Source organism: Lissotriton helveticus, chromosome 8 (assembly GCF_964261635.1).
Source record: "Lissotriton helveticus chromosome 8, aLisHel1.1, whole genome shotgun sequence".
NCBI classification, from domain to species: Eukaryota; Metazoa; Chordata; class Amphibia; order Caudata; family Salamandridae; genus Lissotriton; species Lissotriton helveticus.
In genome coordinates, this window is record NC_136069.1 from 1,312,567,646 (window position 1) to 1,312,586,402 (window position 18,757).

Consider the following 18,757-nt stretch of genomic DNA (forward strand, 5'->3'; position numbering starts at 1 on the left):
CTAGCTTCTCATTGTTATTCCAACAGACGAGTAACCTCACTGCAGTGTGGCTTCCATTTACCACCCGCTATTCCTTCTCGGGATTTCCAGACAACATAAAACAAGACACTAACTTTTCATGTTAAGAACATATACTCAATAATCAAACATTCTGTCCTATGAAATTACCAATAAAATCAATAACACCATCAATTCAAATGAGCAAAATTTCCCCAACAGTCAAAACCCTTACTATTTTCAACACTTCAAAAATACATCCTAGCACATTAACAACATTTCACAACCCTATTGATTACTCACACCACTCCAGTAATCTCCTTCTTGCATCACCTTCCAGTACTGCTTTGCCAGTCTTCAGGTTTTGAGCATTGGAGTCAGGAATCAGGACTTGGACATTCATCTGGACTGTAAAGGTGCCACTGTGTATCACCTTCAGGAGGCTTTACATAAACATGAAAAATCAAAAATGCAATTACTGTTTAAGCCAATAAAGAGAGTTGGTGAGTATTTTAAAGGGTTTTATTTTCTAGTCAAAAGTTAAGTTTCTCTGACCCTTTATTCATTGGGCAAATATCAATCAGGTTACAGAATTTGGAAAACAGGAAAAATAGAATTAATACAGAACACATTCAATCAATCAATCAGAGTACTTGTAAAGCGCGCTACTCACCCGTGAGGGTCTCAAGGCGCTGAGGGGAGGGGGGTGCCGCTACTGCTCGAAGAGCCAGGTCTTGAGGAGTCTTCTGAAGGGCAGTAGGTCTTGGGTCTGCCGTAGGTGGGTAGGGAGGGTGTTCCAGGTCTTGGCGGTGAGGTAGGTGAAGAATCTGCTGCCGGAGGTCGTTCGTTGGACGCGGGGGACGAGGGCGAGGCTGGCGGAGCGCAGCTGGCGGGTGGGGGTGTAGAAGCTGAGTCTGCTGTTCAGGTAGGCTGGTCCGGCGTTGTGGAGTGCTTTGTGTGCGTGGGTGAGGAGCTTGAAGGTGATCCTCTTGTCGACGGGGAGCCAGTGTAGGTCTCTCAGGTAGGGGGTGATGTGGCTGCGGCGGGGGATGTTGACGGTCAGTCGGGCGGAGGCGTTTTGGATGCGTTGGAGTCGTCGTAGGTGTTTGGCTGGGATTCCTGCCTAGAGTGCGTTGCCGTAGTCCAGTCTGCTGCTGATGAGGGCCTGTGTCACCGTTCTTCTTGTTTCGGTCGGGATCCACTTGTAGATCCTATGGAGCATGCGGAAGGTGTTGTAGCAGGAGGAGGAGACGGCGTTGACCTGCTTAGACATGGAGAGGGTAGAGTTGAGGATGAATCCTAGGTTGCGTGCATGGTCGGTGGGTGTCGGTGCTGTTCCCAGTGTGGTCGGCCACCAGGAGTCGCCTGAGGGGGTGGGTCCGAGGATGAGGACCTCCGTCTTGTCCGAGTTCAGTTTCAGACGGCTGCTCCTCATCCAGTCGGCGACGGCCTTCATTCCCTCGTGGAGGTTTGTTTTGGCGGTGTGTAGGTCCTTGGTGAGGGAGAGGATGAGCTGGGTGTCGTCGGCATAGGAGATGATGTTGAGGTCGTGATGGCGGGCCACTTGTGCGAGGGGAGCCATGTAGACGTTGAACAGCGTCGGGCTGAGGGATGAGCCCTGGGGGACGTCGCAGATGATGTCGATGGCTTCAGATCGGAAGGGTGGAAGGCGGACGCTCTGGGTTCTGCCGGAGAGGAAGGACGTGGTCCAGTCAAGGGCCTTCTCTTGGATTCTGGCTTCTTGGAGGCGTGCCTTTAGAGTGCGATGGCAGACCGTGTCAAAGGCGGCTGACAGGTCCAGAAGGATGAGGGCGAAAGTTTCGCCGTTGTCTAGTTGGCGCCTGATGTCGTCTTTGGCGGCAACTAGGGCTCTCGGTGCTGTGGTTTCATCTGAATCCGGACTGGGACGGGTCCAAGATGTTGTTGTCTTCGAGGTGGCGGGCCAATTGCATGTTGACGATTTTCTCGCTGACCTTCGCCGGGAACAGGAGCAGGGAGATGGGCTGGAAGTTCTTGAGGTCCTTGGGGTCTGCCTTGGGCTTCTTGAGGAGGGCGTTGACTTCGGCGTGCTTCCAGCTTTCCAGGGAATGTCGCTGTTTCGAAGGAGATGTTGATGACCTTCTGTAGTTGGGGTGCGATGGGCTGCGTCTGCTTTGTTGAATATTATAGGTTTCATACAAAGCATTCCATAAAGGAAGGGAATGAGGCATCAAATGTCAATCAGAATTCTTTAAAGAGTTTAGGAAAATATAATTCAAGAGTGAGTTTTGCAAGGCTAATTAATAATTGGCAAAAATCTCCCATAAAGAGAAATAAATGCATAAGACAAATCTTTTCTAAACTAGTTAATTAGTCAAAGCACAAACTTAAATTTTTATCATCTAAATCTAAACCTTTCTTTCAGCTGTACTCTCTGCCCTGGTCTGTTCAATCTGCCTCTCTGTGCTTCACAGAGAGAGACAGTCCGCCCTTCACAACACCACAGAGGAATGTGATCTGCCTTGACGTGCAAGGCTAGCCTATCCCCCCCACCTCCCTCTACATCTCCTCGGACGCAATCTCCTCCCAGGCTGCACCCGCAACGGTCACGTACCTAACCCATATGATGTCTGATTTCACCTGCTTCTTCTCCTCTCCTCCCTCTCAGACTAAGACCCTAAAGCTGACAGGCTCTAAGGCTTACGGCAGGCACACCCCTATGGGGTCATTTTTTATACTTGGCTGACTATACTAATAATGTTGCTCGGAGCGCTGCCTTTGAGCCGATCTCCTGGGCAGCCTCAGAACCAGGCGGGCCGCGGCATTCTGTAACACCTGGAGACGGTCAAGGCTCCTTTCTGTGGCCCCCAAATATAGGAGGTTACCGTAGTCTATGCGTGCTGTTACCAGGGCATGCACCAGCGTCCTTCGGGCCTCCGTGGGTAGGAGCTCAAGAACCTTCCGCAGGCCCTTCAGGACACCGAAACACACCCCCACCACTCTATTGATCTGAGGCCTAAATGTCAGGTCAGTATCAAGCCAAATGCCAAGATTTTTGGCTTCCTGACAAGGTATCGGTGTCGACCCCAAACAGGGTGGCCACCATGCTGAATTCCACACAGATGGACCCCCCACCACGAGCACCTCTGTCTTGCTGCCGTTCAGCCTCAGTATTTATACAAATAAGCAACATTAACATCAATATTTATACAAATAAGCAACATTACGGCAGAAAAATGTATCAGTCCATTTCCTTCTTCCTTTCACGCAGGAATGATACTTTCCACAAACACTGGTATTGGCACGATAATGTACAGTTCACTGTGGCCTTGACTTATTTCTCCACTTGAGGCAAGCTGGTTCTGCGCATGCGTCGCTCATTTCAGAACAATTCTCAGCCATGCTGGATTCTTAGGCACGATTCAGAAAAGGGGGTGGTGATGAACAGAGTGTCTGAATTAAGCAGACCACTCTTACCCAGTCCAAAGATCAGGGCTTGATCCATCACCGTTATTTATCTCACTGCCCCATCCCAGCTCAGAACCTGGCTATATGCAAATTAGTCTGTCCCTGGCCCAGTGCATCATGGGAACAGGGCAGACCAAACTACCAAGCCAATTCTTCACCAGAAAGGAGACAAGCTACCGGGGACCGGTTTCTGGCATTTCAGCCTCTTCGGCCCGGCTTGCTTGAATCCTGATGGAGCAGTGAGAAAGGGACTCATGTCTGAGTATACCCTGCCACACCTGTAGTGGCCAAAAACGATTCAGAAAAGGGGGTGGTGATGAACAGAGTGTCTGAATTAAGCAGACCACTCTTACCCAGTCCAAAGATCAGGGCTTGATCCATCACCGTTATTTATCTCACTGCCCCATCCCAGCTCAGAACCTGGCTATATGCAAATTAGTCTGTCCCTGGCCCAGTGCATCATGGGAACAGGGCAGACCAAACTACCAAGCCAATTCTTCACCAGAAAGGAGACAAGCTACCGGGGACCGGTTTCTGGCATTTCAGCCTCTTCGGCCCGGCTTGCTTGAATCCTGATGGAGCAGTGAGAAAGGGACTCATGTCTGAGTATACCCTGCCACACCTGTAGTGGCCAAAAACGATTCAGAAAAGGGGGTGGATTCTTAGGCAGCCATTTTATGGTGGGCCCATAAACAAAAACAAGCACAAAAGAATAATAATGTATACAAATAAAACCCATTATGTTTACCTTCCCCATACTAGTACCCTGTATCTGAAAGAAACAGGTTAGTATTAGATTCCTTACCTTAGAATATCCCCAGGCGTCAGTCTGGATCCGGAAACTTTTGCGTAGCAGTACCCCTGCGCGTCGGTAGGCGTCGTCTGCAGGCGTCCCCTGCGGCTCCGCGTCGTCGGCGTCGTGCGCCGTGATGACGTCGCTGGAGTATATAGACGCCGCCTCCGCGCGCTGACGTCAGTTCTTCTTTTTTCCGCGCCAGTTAGCGCAGATCCGAAGAGCAGTACTCCGGTCTTTTGACCAAGTGTTTGTAAAACTTATTCTTTCTACGGTGCCGGTAGGATGCCTGGGTTTAAGAGCTGCGACGAGTGCGACCGCATGATGTCGGTCACCGACCACCATCGACTCTGCCTCCGGTGTCTGGGCGCGGACCACGACGTGGAGTCCTGCGTCGACTGTCGGGCCTTGACTGGAAAAGCTAGGCGGGAGCGGTCCCGCAAGCTTCTCGAGCTCCGGGTGTCGGCCCCGCGTCGAGAGCGGTCCCGGTCCGGTCGGAGGTCGAGGGAGCGGTCGAGGGAACGATCGCGGAGCCGCCATGGGCGCTCCGGGAGTCGCCACCATTCCTCCGGCTCGTCAGGTAAGCACAAGAAGTCGGGGCGTCGCCATCGCACCCCCGACTCCCCCCGACGCCCGCGTAATGCGGCCGGGGGCTCGGGTGACCCCACCCCCGCGGCCCCGCGTGGGTCGCCGACGCCGTCTACCCCATACCCGTCGGTCCCTGGGGAAGGCGCGTCGCGTGAGGAGATCGAGGCCTTCCTCATTGCTATGAGGGCGAGGTCTTCTCCGGCGGGGCCTTCGGCGCCTGCGGGCCCGTCGGTCCCGTCTGGGGGCCCGAGCGGTTCGGGTGCTCCTGCCCCGGCGCCGCCGGCGGCTCCGGCCCCGGCGCCGCTGGTTCCCTCTGGTTCGTCGCCGGCTGGTCTCCCGGCCTCTCCGGCGTCGGTTCCTGTGGGCCAACCCGTGGTACCGCCCCCGCGTGGTGCAGCGACTCCGCCGTCGGCTCCGGCCGGCGTCGGGTCCCCGACGCCGCGCGGCGCCACCCCCCTTTCCTCCCCGACTCCGGACGCGGAGTCGGACCGGCGTCGGCCGACGCCGGATTCGACGCCGATGGGGCCCGTTGACCCCGACGTCTATATCGTCGACCCAGAATATGGGTATGATGACGATGAGTATGGAGAGGGTTGGGAGGGGTCTGAGGACCCTCTATCCCGTGCCTGCCAGTATGATGTGGACTGGGTAGGTGATCTGGGTGATGCCAGTGGCCTGGACGAGTCGCCCAACCCTGGGTTTGTCTCTCCGTCCCCTGTGGCGTCTGAGGCAGGTGCTGCCTATTCGGTGGTCCTGATGAGGGCTGCCAAGGCCTTGCACCTTGAGCTCCCCGTCGCGAAGGTCAAGCCGAACATTCTGACCGAAGTGTTTAAACCGCAGTCATGCCCCCAGGAGCCTCTGCTGCCGTTTAATGAGGCCCTGTCGGATGTCCTTTTGGGCACCTGGTCCAGGCCCGCTTCTGGTGCGCCGGTTGACCGGAATGTCGCGAGGCGTCACCGTCCATGCTCGGACGACCCTGCCTTTTTATCCACCCATCCCTCCCCGGAGAGTCTGGTGATCCAGGCCTCCACTTCGCAGTCCGCATTTCCGTCGGCTCCGCCCGATAGGGAATCAAAGCGGTATGACCAGTTTGGTAAAAAGGTCTTTTCCTCTTTGAGCGCTGGACTGCGGTCTTGTAATACCGCGTGCCTCTTGGGCCGCTACACCCACTCCCTGTGGGATACGGTCGAGGAGTGTCTGCCGCAATGTCCCCAGGAGGTGCGGGACAAGCTCACACGGGCCTTAGTTGAAGGCCGGGATGCGGCGCGGTACTCGATCCGTTGTGGTCTCGACACGACCGACTCGCTGGGACGGGCGATGTCCACAACGGTGGCGATTCGTCGCCATGCTTGGCTGAGATCTGCCAACTTCTCGCCAGACGTCCAAAATTCACTCATGGACATGCCATTTGATGGCAGTCGCCTGTTTGGTGACAAAGCGGACCACGCGCTGGAGCGCTTCAAGGACTCCAGGGTCACGGCCAAGTCCTTGGGTCTTTCGACCCAGCGCCAGCAGACGGGTTCGTTTCGGCCCTTTCGTGGCCAGGGGAGGGGAGGTCCCACACGTGCTGCCAGCCACGCGACGCAGAATGCTCCCCAGCGCGGTGGCGGCCGTGGTTTCCGCCGTGGTGGCGGTAGAGGCCAGCGGCGTGGTCAGTCCACGCCTCCCTCCGCTGCTGCATCCAAGCCTTCCTAGTCCGAGCTTTCGGGCTCACGTGACGCCAGTGGGTGGCAGGGTTCGCCATCACCACTCCCGCTGGCGCGCGATAACATCGGACAGGTGGGTGCTGCAGCTTGTCCGAAGGGGCTATGCCCTCCCCTTCGAGTCCACTCCTCCAGCCATGCCACCGCAGAACCACCGTGTGTCGGGGGACCACTTGACGCTTCTGCAGGAGGAAGTTACGGCCCTCTTGGCCAAGGGGGCCATCGAGCGCGTTCCTGGGCCAGAAGTAGGGTGTGGTTGCTACTCCCACTACTTTCTGGTACCCAAGAAGGACAAGGGAGGCCTGCGTCCTATCTTGGATCTACGGAACGTCAACGGCTTCCTCCGGAAGGAGAAGTTCAAGATGTTGACTTTGGCTCAGGTCTTGGCTGCTCTAGACCCACAAGACTGGATGGTAGCGTTGGACTTGCAGGATGCGTATTTTCACATCCCCGTCCTGCCGGCCCACCGGCGTTACCTGCGGTTCACGGTAGGCCACGAGCACTTTCAGTTTATCGTGCTCCCTTTCGGCCTTACCAGCGCCCCACGGGTGTTCACGAAAGTGATGGCGGTGGTCGCAGCTCATCTGCGCCGGTTAGGGGTTTCAGTCTTCCCCTACCTCGACGACTGGCTGTTGAAGGCGGGCTCGCCCCAGACAGTCGTCCACCACCTTCAGATGACGGCAGACCTCCTGCACGAGCTGGGGTTCTCCATCAATGTGCCGAAATCACACCTGTGTCCCTCTCAAAAGCTCCTTTTCATCGGAGCGGTTCTCGACTCGGCGCAGTTTCGGGTTTATCCTCCGGAACGGCGGGTCCGGGATATTCAGGCTCTGATTCCCATCTTTCAGCCGTTATCCCGGGTTTCGGTCAGGTTGACGCTGCGGCTTCTGGGGCTGATGGCCTCCTGCATCCTTCTGGTGCATCACGCCAGGTGGCGGATGCGGGCTCTGCAGTGGGACCTGAAGTTTCAGTGGGCCCAGCATCAGGGCAACCTATCCGACCATGTCCTGATCTCGGAGGGCACTGCGAGACAGTTGCAGTGGTGGCTTACGGACCGCGATTGGGTCAGGGGCAGATCCCTCTCCCTTCCCCAACCGGAGCACGTGGTTGTGACGGACGCGTCCCTCCAAGGCTGGGGTGGCCACTTGGGAGAGGCGGGGATCAGAGACATTTGGTCTCCGGCGGAATCCCGGCTCCATATCAACATGTTGGAGCTGCGGGCGATTCGCCTGGCACTGAAGGCATTCCTCCCCTTTGTCAACGGGAGTGTGGTGCAGGTGTTCACGGACAACACCACCGCCATGTGGTACTGCAACAAACAGGGCGGTGTGGGGTCGTGGACCCTTTGCCAGGAGGCTCTGCGCCTCTGGCAATGGCTGGAACGTCAGGGCGTGACTCTGACGGTTCAACACCTGGCAGGTTCTCTGAACGCCAGGGCGGACGAACTCAGCCGTCGGTGCTCGGTGGATCACGAATGGCGTCTGAACTCGGATGTGGCGAGAGGCCTCTTTCAGCAATGGGGAGAGCCTTGGTTAGATCTATTCGCCACAGAAGAGAACGCGCAATGTCATCAGTTCTGCGCGTTGGAGTTTCCAAGACGGCACTCGCTCGGCGACGCCTTTCGGCGCGAGTGGAGTTGCGGTCTGTTGTACGCCTTTCCGCCTATACCACTTCTGCCCAGAGTGCTGAAGAAGATCAGGCGCGACCGGGCCCAAGTTATCCTTGTGGCTCCGGACTGGGCTCGAAGGTACTGGTATCCCGAGCTACTCAGCATGACAGTCGGTCCCTCGATCCGCCTGCCCCTTCAGGAGGACCTTCTGTCGCAGCAGCAGGGGACGGTCCTCCACCCGAACCTGTCCAGTCTCCACCTCCATGCGTGGAGATTGAGCGGCGACAGTTGAGGCCATTTGACTTGCCTCCTGAAGTCTGTGATGTCATTCTGGCAGCCAGGCGTCCCTCCACAAAGTCGGTATACGCCTGCCGGTGGAACAGATTTGTGGCATGGTGCACAGCAAAGGCTGTGGATCCCCTTTCTGCCCCTCTGTCTGAGGTTCTCCTCTTCCTCCTTTCCCTTGCCCAGCAGGGCTCTGCTCTGGGCACTATCAAGGGCTATCTTTCTGCCCTTTCCGCCTTCTTGAGGCTACCTGATCAGCCATCTTTGTTCAAGTCCCCTATTGTGTTACGATTCTTGAAGGGCATCACGCACATGTATCCTCCAACTCCGTTCGTGATGCCTCAGTGGGACTTGAACCTGGTTTTGACTTTTCTGATGTGCGCTCCCTTTGAGCCCCTTCATTCCTGTCCTCTCCGTCTTCTCACCTTAAAGACGGCCTTCCTGGTAGCCATCACCTCTGCCAGGAGAGTGAGTGAGCTCCAGGCTCTTTCTATTCAACCTCCTTTCTTGTCTGTTCATCCTGATAAGGTGGTTCTTCGGACTAGACCTTCTTTCCTGCCCAAGGTAGTCTCTGCTTTTCACATTGGGCAGTCCATCACCTTGCCCTCCTTCTTCCCGCCTCCGCATCCTTCAAAGGATGAAGAGCGGCTCCATCGTCTGGACCCAAAACGTGCGCTTTCATTCTATATGGATCGCACACGCCAGTTCCGGGTGGATGACCAACTGTTTGTTGGCTACGTGGGTGAGAAGAAGGGAAGGGCGGTACAGAAACGGACCATCTCTCGGTGGGTCGTCCTGTGCATCAAAGCATGCTACTCTTTGGCTCGGAAGGAGCCTCCTGTTGGGCTGAGGGCCCATTCCACTCGGGCCACGGCGGCTACTACTGCCCTGGGCCGGGGAGTCCCTTTGCAGGACATTTGCCAGGCGGCCACGTGGGCCTCGCTGCACACCTTTGCGAGGCACTACTGCCTGGACAGTCAAGTCCGGAGGGATGGCTTCTTTGGCCGTTCGGTCCTCCAGGACTTTCTGGTGTAGGTTGTATTGGTTCGCAGACCCACCACCGGGGTTGGTATTGCTGGGGTATCTATTCTAAGGTAAGGAATCTAATACTAACCTGTTTCTTTCAGATGAACAAGTTACTTACCTTCGGTAACGATATATCTGTAAGAAACAGTAGTTAGTATTAGATTCCTTACCGCCCCTCCCATCCTCCCCATTCTGCGAACTGATACCTAGGGTTAAGGACATCCCTTTCAGGGCCCTAGTTTTCAAATGGCACCAGTGTTGGTTCTCACATGGCTCTGCGTGTTCTGGCGCGGAAAAGCTGTGTGCAAAGAACTGACGTCAGCGCGCGGAGGCGGCGTCTATATACTCCAGCGACGTCATCACGGCGCACGACGCCGACGACGCGGAGCCGCAGGGGACGCCTGCAGACGACGCCTACCGACGCGCAGGGGTACTGCTACGCAAAAGTTTCCGGATCCAGACTGACGCCTGGGGATATTCTAAGGTAAGGAATCTAATGCTAACTACTGTTTCTTACAGATATATCGTTACCGAAGGTAAGTAACTTGTTCATTAGTTATTACCTAGCAAAAGCTATTAGTTTAAAGCAGCTTTTCTATCATTTGTGTACAACATGCAAAAATGTGCCATGTACAACATAGCATAAACATACACCAGTGCAAATTTTCAAAGCTCACACAGTTAATACATACTCATAGCAGCATGCTCTAATGTTTTAGATAGCTTTTCATGCAAGATGCGTTTGCCCGCGTGTAGTGTTGGTGCATGGTTAATTAATACACATTATAAGATGATGTGTTATGACTGAATATGCATTGTCTAAATATGCAACAGAGCCAAAGTCTCTTAAGACAGGAACAGGGAGTGTAGAGTGCAAGGAAAAGGACCTGATTATCTTCAAAGCTAAAGAGGAAACTGCAATCACGAGTTTCTCTACACTGCAAAAACACGTTAGTTCAGCACAATTATGTGCTACTTTAAAAGTTCAAAAAACATTCTCTAAATTAAATGTACGTTCTATAGTGAGGTTAAATCTAAACTCAGCACATTAAACATCCATGATTAATGAATTAAGTATGCTTAAAAATGAAAGCCCTTCAGACTGAAAGCATTTTGACCAGGCCTCATTTTCATGTTTCATATGCCATGTGTTTTCACTTGCACCAACATCTGTGTCATTTTAAATGCAGTCTGTCTGAAACACAAAAATAAAGCAATGCCTGAAACCAGAGGAAATCTGAGCTACATCACTTTGATACATATCCCAACTAACGTGACCATATATACAGGCGCCACAGTGACAACGTCTCTTGTGAACATCACTTGTCAGTTCAACCTTGGGGTGCCCTACAGCGGTACTTGCTTTGTGTCTTAATTGTTTTTACCAAAATTTGCACCTCTGCATGTTTTTTGTCACGTTCTATCATCATACTGCATGGTTGGGGTGCAAAGCTTTTTTTTGGGTCCATGACTTAGGGACACCCCTGATGGATGATGGTCTGCTCTACCAGGATTTTAATCCTTTTTCTCTCCCGATGTTTTCTCTTCACTACAGGTCGGAGCCTGAACAACACACACAGTGGGTAGCAACTTAGGGGCACCAACTCAGTGTGGGGGTAGTTTGTCCACTATATATTTTCTGTCCTGATGAAGCGCCACGGATCCTTATGACCATACCAGGCGCGAAACATGTTGACACACTGATCGGAGATTGATCCCCCTCCCGTGACTATAGGATACTTCCCCTATTCACTCTCAACACACTGACTACCAGGGTTCCTAGAAACCCTGAGGTAGCACTCACCTGTCATAGGTTTTTTATCCCTGGAAGGGTGATCCCCCTCATTAAATTATAGTGTAGGATCTCCCTTATCAGTTTTAACCTCTATTCACACCCCACTACTCCTCATCACAAATCACCTCACTTGCACTCATCATACTGCAGTCTCTGAAAAGATCTCCGTCAAAGTGACCCTTCGGGGGACCCGTAGGGCATTGCAGCACCGGCACGACGAGTAGCACTGCTATATGATGAAGCATGACATCCTCTAGGAGATGTATCCATGATCCTAATCCGGGCATTCTCTACCACTTAAGAGACCCTGCCCCCATCTCTTAAAAACTTTAGCCATTTGTTGAATCTTTGGTGTCATTAAGCTGCCTGTGCGTCTGCAATATAGTCTTCGATGTTTCTAACACTAAATTCCTGCCCTTGTCCGACCTTTTAATCACTATACTTTCATCATAGATGAGGCCATTTAATGCTATTCTTTGTTCCTTACATTAGGTTCCTTCTGAAATGGGTGGGATTGGTAAATAGGTTCATCAATTAATGTGTCTCAACACTGTGAAATTCTTCAATGTTGTCATGAGCCATATTGGAGGTTTATTTAAGATTTAGGCTTGGAGCCACTAGATATGGTGTAATTTAGTGAGAAGCCAATTTTCTGTAGTACTTCTCTGGTATCCTGTACATACGTTGCAGTATTATCACAATCTAACTCGAAGAGAGTAACTAGTGACTTGATGTTTTTAACTGAAAAATCACTCACTTGATGTCCTTTGTGATGTATGAATCATCATCATATGTTTTAGGGGACATGTTCTGCACTTTCATTAACTTAAGTTTTCTCACATATAAAAAACAAGCATTTTCAATGCAAAAGGTCTCGCATTTGCGAGAGTTTAAGCTATTGCCATTGTAAATGACAATGACTTTTATTTGTGTTTTGAAACCAACACATAAATAAAAGGCATTGTCATTCATAATGGCAATAGCTCAAACTCTCGCAAATGCGAGACCTCACCGAAGCACATTGAAAGGGAGGGGCTGGGGAGGGAAATGCGGTTGGGGAGGCTCGTGTGTTAAAGGGTGATGTGGCATCGACTAAGTGAGTACGACGAGCTGCGTCTAAAGAAAGGGGCGTGGCCGCCATTAAAGTGAAAGCACGACATCGGACGCTTTCACAAAAAAACCATTTGTTTGTGCAGTTCACAAACAAATGTGGTTTTTTTGTGTGTATATGCGCCCCATCCCGTGCTTTCACTTTAATGGCGGCTGCACCCCTTTCTTTAGACGCGGCTCGCTGTAAGCTGGAGCATGTCGTGGGTGGAATAGGAGAAATTATTCAAGAAAATAGTGCTTACAGACTAAATAAAACATACCGAGTAATAACACAAGTAAATGGGCCAGTCCTTGTGGGAGGTTACTAATGTAGACAAAGAGGCACTAAGGAGGGACTATTAAGCCTATTGATGAATCAAAAACAACCATTTAGAAAGGAAAGTAACAGGAGCCAAATGAAAAGATGGGCGGAAAATGGATGGAGCTTCAAGTCCATACCTGAATACAGTATGCTTCGCAGGACAGCTCATGTGCTGCCCAGGCCCGACCTAAAAAGGTAAATCCTAGTTCTAGCATAGTCCATGTCTGCGTCTGGGGGGGGGGAAGTATAAGCCTAATTTGAATAGTGATTCCTCATCTTAGTCAATAAATAGTGAGATAAGTTGACCACAGTTTTCTCTTCCACCCTATGATTCCAAGGTTAGGATTTCTGTGATCTTGATCGTAGGGGACAAGTCCCTTTTGGATGATCTTTACACCTAGTCTTGTTTTCCAGAACTTCCGTTACCTACCCTTCCTTTTGCTCGTCCCCGTGGTCTTCCACATTGAGGTTGTTATTGTTTCTGCTTTAGGACTTTGAACTCCTCTAAAAAAAAGTTAGTGACCTGTTGATTGCGGCTACACTTGAAACTTCTTCAATTACCGATCCCATCTCAGAGATTGACTCTGTGGACATGATCTCCTGTCAGTGTTGGGTACAACTGATTCTGAGGCCAACATGGGAGTAAAGGTGAGGATATACACTTCACAGTTGTCCATTTTGTCCCTGGGGACCTTTCGCATTTTCTTGACTCTTAATTCCTCCTAACACTTAGTTTGATTTTAAGGGCAGCCAGGAACTCCTTCACCAATTACTTATATATTTTTTTATCCTAATCTTGGTGAGTTCCTTTTGTGTGATTTCCAAATCAGTTTTTGGCATACTTGATCAGTCTCTCATCATGCCTGTGCATGTTTTGGCCATAAAAACTGCCAGTTCTTGCAGTCGTTTAGGATGTGGGTTCTGATATGTCAGAACAATAAAGATGCCCAATCCTCTAGGCGCACATCCCACCTCTACATAGTCCTTTTTGCAGAAAACATTTTGTGAACCAATTTTTCCCTTAGTGGAGTAATGCATAAGTGCTGTTTTGTTTTCCCCTGGGGTGCACGATAGCACCCTCTATGAGGATGCAGTCATGTGCCCCAGGAGGAAAAATACACTTGATGGGGGCACAACCCCACTACCCAGGGGAAAAAATACATTTTTATTAAAAAACTAAAATGCCCTCCATGGAGGTCAGCCCCATATATGAGGGGGCTTCAAAACGAAGAAATGTGTACCTGCCATAATATTCCTCTGCGGGCACGTCCACTTCCCAAGGGGAAATGCATGTTTTAATATATTTGTATGCCCCATGGAGTTTATTTATTTATTTATTTATTTATTTTTAAATTTTCTAAAGCGCGCAAATACCTTACGGTGTCTCGGCGCTAGTGTAAGCAGATTACGAGGGTTGTGAAAAGATGTTACTGGTTAAAGAGCCATGTTTTAAGATGTTTTCGAAAGGAAAACAGCGAAGTGTGTTCCTTGATCTGGAGAGGAATCTGGTTCCATAGTTTTGATGCAGCCACTACAAAACGTCTGTCTCCCCATGTTGCCTTTTTTGTTGGAGGAATTTGGAGCTGTTGGGCCGTGGATGACCGCAGTGTTCGACTGGGTTTATAGATTTTGAAAGCGCTTTTGAAGAAGTCGGGACCATTATTGTTCAAGGCCTTGTGAGTAATGCACATGGCCTTGAACTTTATCCTACTTCTTATGGGTAGCCAGTGAAGCTCTCGAATTGTAGGAGAGATAGAGGCGTGTTTTGGTATCCCCATGAGGATCCTTGCAGCAGCATTTTGAACAAGCTGTAGCTTGCTCACCACTTGTTCCTGTGCATTGAGCAGTAGGCCATTGCAATAGTCCACCTTGGATAGTACCAAGGAGGACATTAAAGTTTTACCAGCAGTGGGAGGAAGAAAAGGGAGCAGTTTCTTCACCATTCTCAAAGTGAAAAAGGAGGCCGAGACCACGGCATTGGCGTGACTAAGGAACGTAAGCTTACTGTCAAAAAGCACGCCCAAGTTTTTCACCTTGGCTACTGGCAATGGAGGCATACCCAGTTCCGAAGGCCACCAGACCGGAGACCAAGACGGAGTCAGTTCACCAAAAACCAATACCTCCGTCTTGTCGGAATTTAGCTTTAAGCAATTCCGGTTCATCCATGTACTGATTGCCTTCATGCCTGCCTGAAAATTCGCTGCCACAGCTTCTCCATTTTTGTGTATCTCCAGGACCAGCTGTGTGTCGTCGGCGTACGATGTAAGCCCTATGCCGAATGACTTGATTACCCTCGCCAAGTCCGACACATAGATGTTGAAAAGTGTCGGACTTAGCGAGGAGCCCTGGGGGACACCACAAGGGAGAGAGAAATCAGGGGAGCTGAAATTTCCCATCTTCACGGACTGTATCCTGTTGGCCAGAAAGGATGCTAGCGTTGCTCTGGCCCTGCCCTGGATGCCGAGTTGAGGGGGTCAACCACTGGCATACGAGGATTGAATCCCAAAGTGCTTGGTTTTATGACTACCATTTTGTTTTCCTCTCGTGGGTACGATCGTGTCCTTTCCCTGACAGCTTGCTGTGTGCCTCTGCCTCACCCTGTTTACCCTGGGCAGCTGATGATCCTTTTCTGTCCTACCTGTTTGTTAAGAGACAGGCTATTTTATTCTGGCTCTGCCCTGGCCACCTTGCTTCGCTGTCTAGCCTCTCTCCTCTCCATGTTTGTCTCTTAGTGGGTCACAAATGTTTGTACTAAAAAGTGGGTAGCTCTAGAGGCATTGTATACTCAGTAATCTTTGTTGCCACAATCTTGATACCTGAGCTTTTAGAAAGCAAAGCTCTGTCCTCCTGTCAGTGAAGGAAGAGGACATCAGGATGATGCATATTCCCTTTGAATGAAACTACGGTCATAGTTTAGTTGTTAACCAGCTGGTCACTACACATCAATGTGCAGTGAATAGTGAGTTGCATCCATATGAGATGAGCCATACTTCAAAAGGTGACTGTGGAAGAAGGTCCAGGGAGTCGAGGGACATTGCTGATGGTCAAAAGGGTATATTGGCATACAGTGGCCCAAAAGAGTCATAGCTAGAGCATATATAACAGAAAAGCGCTTCGATATGGGGCCTGCATTTTTACTTCTTTGATACCAAAGGGCACCAAAGCAGTAAAAGAGCAGATTGTTGAAAATCAAATGTTCCTTTTGGTGGTGGTTTATCAGGTAAAATCTTTTGTAACTGGAAAACATAATCGTAGCGTATCCTTCACTTTCCTTGGAGCCCATCCTACGGATCAATGTTTGCAATGATAGTGTTTCTGACAAAAGTTCCTCTTATCAAGAAACAATGTGCAATTATTGAAGTTTTAGCTGGTAATAGCACAGTTGAGTGTATTACACCGAATTGTGCTAACAAATGTTGAGCATTGTACTGCATGATGCACCTTTAAAGTAGGTAATTTCCCAAATAGTTTTTATTTTTTGCTCATTTAGGGCAAGATCATCTGTTACCAGAAGCAGAAGAAATAACAATGATTAGCATACAGCTTGCTGCTAAATTTCTCTTCACTACTGGTTTTCACACGAAGAAGATCGTCCGCGGCCCTGCAAGTGATTGGTAAACTTTTCTCTATTAATAGTTTTGATGTTCTTTTTATTCCCACCTTTAAAACGTATCTACACATTTGTTCTTGTTCATTTATAATGTACCCTAAAGTTAGGTTCTCGTTTTAATGTGTAATTCTTAAATCCCATGTGACCAGAACCTTTAGTAGACACTCTTGGGGCATCAATCTGAGCTGTGTGGTAAATGGGTGATTAGTACTGCACCAAGTAAATACCAATATCGCAGCTTGTGGTACGTATTAGATGAAGTATTTAGTACTTATTCAAAGCACCACAGGTTACATTAAGATGTAACATGTGGTGTTATTTTGTGCACTGGTTACCCAATGTGAGGTCTTTTTACAACCATTAACACCTGGGCAGTTTTGCCATGTTTTCCATAAAAATGAGCCTGATAACATTGCTACTGTGTAATACTTAAGGCAGATCTCTTAATCCTCATTCTTCTGCAAAATCCCATTAGTGCAACAATCGTGATTTATTTAGAGTGAGACACTGAGATTCTCTATGCAGAACTCCTTTAAAAATTCAAGCAGCTTTTAAACGGTACCTGCAAATTCAACTCTTAGTGGTAAGATTTGTATCTATCCTGCAGGTTACCGGTTTGAATCATGGCTGGGAGGACTCAGTCTAATATCATTTCACGTTTAATAAAATCTGTACCTAATAAATTGGCAATAATAACCACTACTGTACAGAACATTTATTGAGGAATTTCTGGCGTTAGGAATTCTTAATAGTGCCTGCCTTGCTAATCATTACAACCTGCAGGGACAGGCATTATGTAATGGTCTCCACACCAATATAGGGAAGTTTTGCTTCAGCTTTGTACTCTTTGAATGCCCATCTGACATGGTGCGTCTTTTGTAGCATTGTTGCAATAATGTTTTTGAATTTAAACATAAGACAGTGTCACGTCATGGTGAAGCCCAAAGAACACTATACCAAAGCGCTATCTATTTAATATGCGCTATTTAATTGATATACACACCTGTGTACATAAAGAAATGTTACATTTTAAAATACCAAACTCTAGTAATGTTTACTATCTATTGCTCTCTTCCACCCTACCCACCCTCATATCTACACATTTTACGCAAAAAGCAGTTTTTAGACCAGTAAGGTTCCTACCTCAAAGACAGCCAGAATCCTATCACCAGTATGCTGTTACATTTGGTCATATCAGCAAGGAATCGAGATATATGTTGACCATTTTTACACTTGCATGAGTCACCAAGCATTCTAAAAGTGTGAAAGCCCTTCTGTGTAGGGTACTGGGTGCTTGGTCTGTGATGGGAAGTTGGCACTTAAAAATCTTACTTGACTACAGGGTGGTCTATTAAAGCCTACCTAAAGGGTTGTTATGTATGGCAAGCCCAAGTATTTTGCGATGGATTCTTACTTCTGCAGATTCCTCATCCAAAAAATCCTTTTAATGCACCAATCTAAATTTGGAACTTGTGCAAAGCTGCCAGCTCTGGCTGATGGTATAGAGAGGGCCCAGTCACATCTCCAGTCCCTTGCTAATACATAATGACTCAGAGCCATAGAAGACACCACCCTGTACACAGACATTAAATTCTCTTTTGTGTCCCTAGCACCCCCAGCCACAGATTGAAGCAACCCCATTGACTGCTTTACCAAATCGATTCCATACGTACATTTGTCGTAATGTTCTATCTTGTTAAACATGAAATCACGCCAAGTTTCAGAATTCAAAACAGTGCAGGCATGTAGAATGCAAATATCTAATTCAGACTTGCACAACATCTGCCTTTGGTGCCTTCACCCCACTGCAGTTTCTGTAACGAGTATGCGCTCAGTGCCCTCAAATCCAGTTAAGCAAAGAGATGCCAAGCTTTACATGGGCAAGCCTGCAAGAGGTGAAACGGATCCTGATCAAAATCTCCTCCTTTGGTAAATCTTTTGCCAGGTGGATGCTGTCAGAGAAATCACAAAAAGCAAGACAAAAGAAAAGCAATGATTCCATTGTCTAGAAAGGTGCTGGAGTTGGCGGTTGTTAGACCTGTCAGCCATTGTGTGATCTTCCCTCAAATGTTTTGTCTTCACTTCTCCAGTTTTGCTGAAATTTGTTCTTTTTGGATTTAGGACTTCGTGCACTTCACTACTACTAACCCGTGTTAAATTGCTTGTGCTCACTCCCTTGTAAAATGGCACAGCATGTACCCAGGCTTGTAAATTAAATGCTACTGGTTGACCTGCAGCACTTATTATGCTGCCTACTTAAGTAGCCCTTTAAAGCATATTTCAGTCCTGCCATTGCACCCTATGTTCAGCTTTACACTTTCAATTCGACCTGGCTAAATAACCCTTTTGCCAGGCCTAAACCTCCCTTTTCAATATATATGGCACCCCTGAGGTAGGCCCTAAACAGCCTCTAGGGCAGGGTGCATTGTATGTAGATAATCGGGCATGTACTCTTAAGTTTTACGTGTTCTGGTAGTGAAAAACTCCTAAATT

At 49.3% G+C, this 18,757-nt stretch overlaps 1 protein-coding gene across 1 annotated transcript in view; it reads left to right on the forward strand.

Moving 5' to 3' along the window:
• Positions 1–18,757, forward strand: part of USP9X (ubiquitin specific peptidase 9 X-linked) — a 1,542,050-nt gene that overhangs the window by 1,300,325 nt on the left and 222,968 nt on the right. Inside the window, exon 36 of the mRNA XM_078658291.1 lies at positions 16,145–16,268. Coding sequence (XP_078514417.1) covers positions 16,145–16,268 — 124 coding nt within the window. The remainder of the gene's footprint in view (positions 1–16,144; positions 16,269–18,757) is intronic.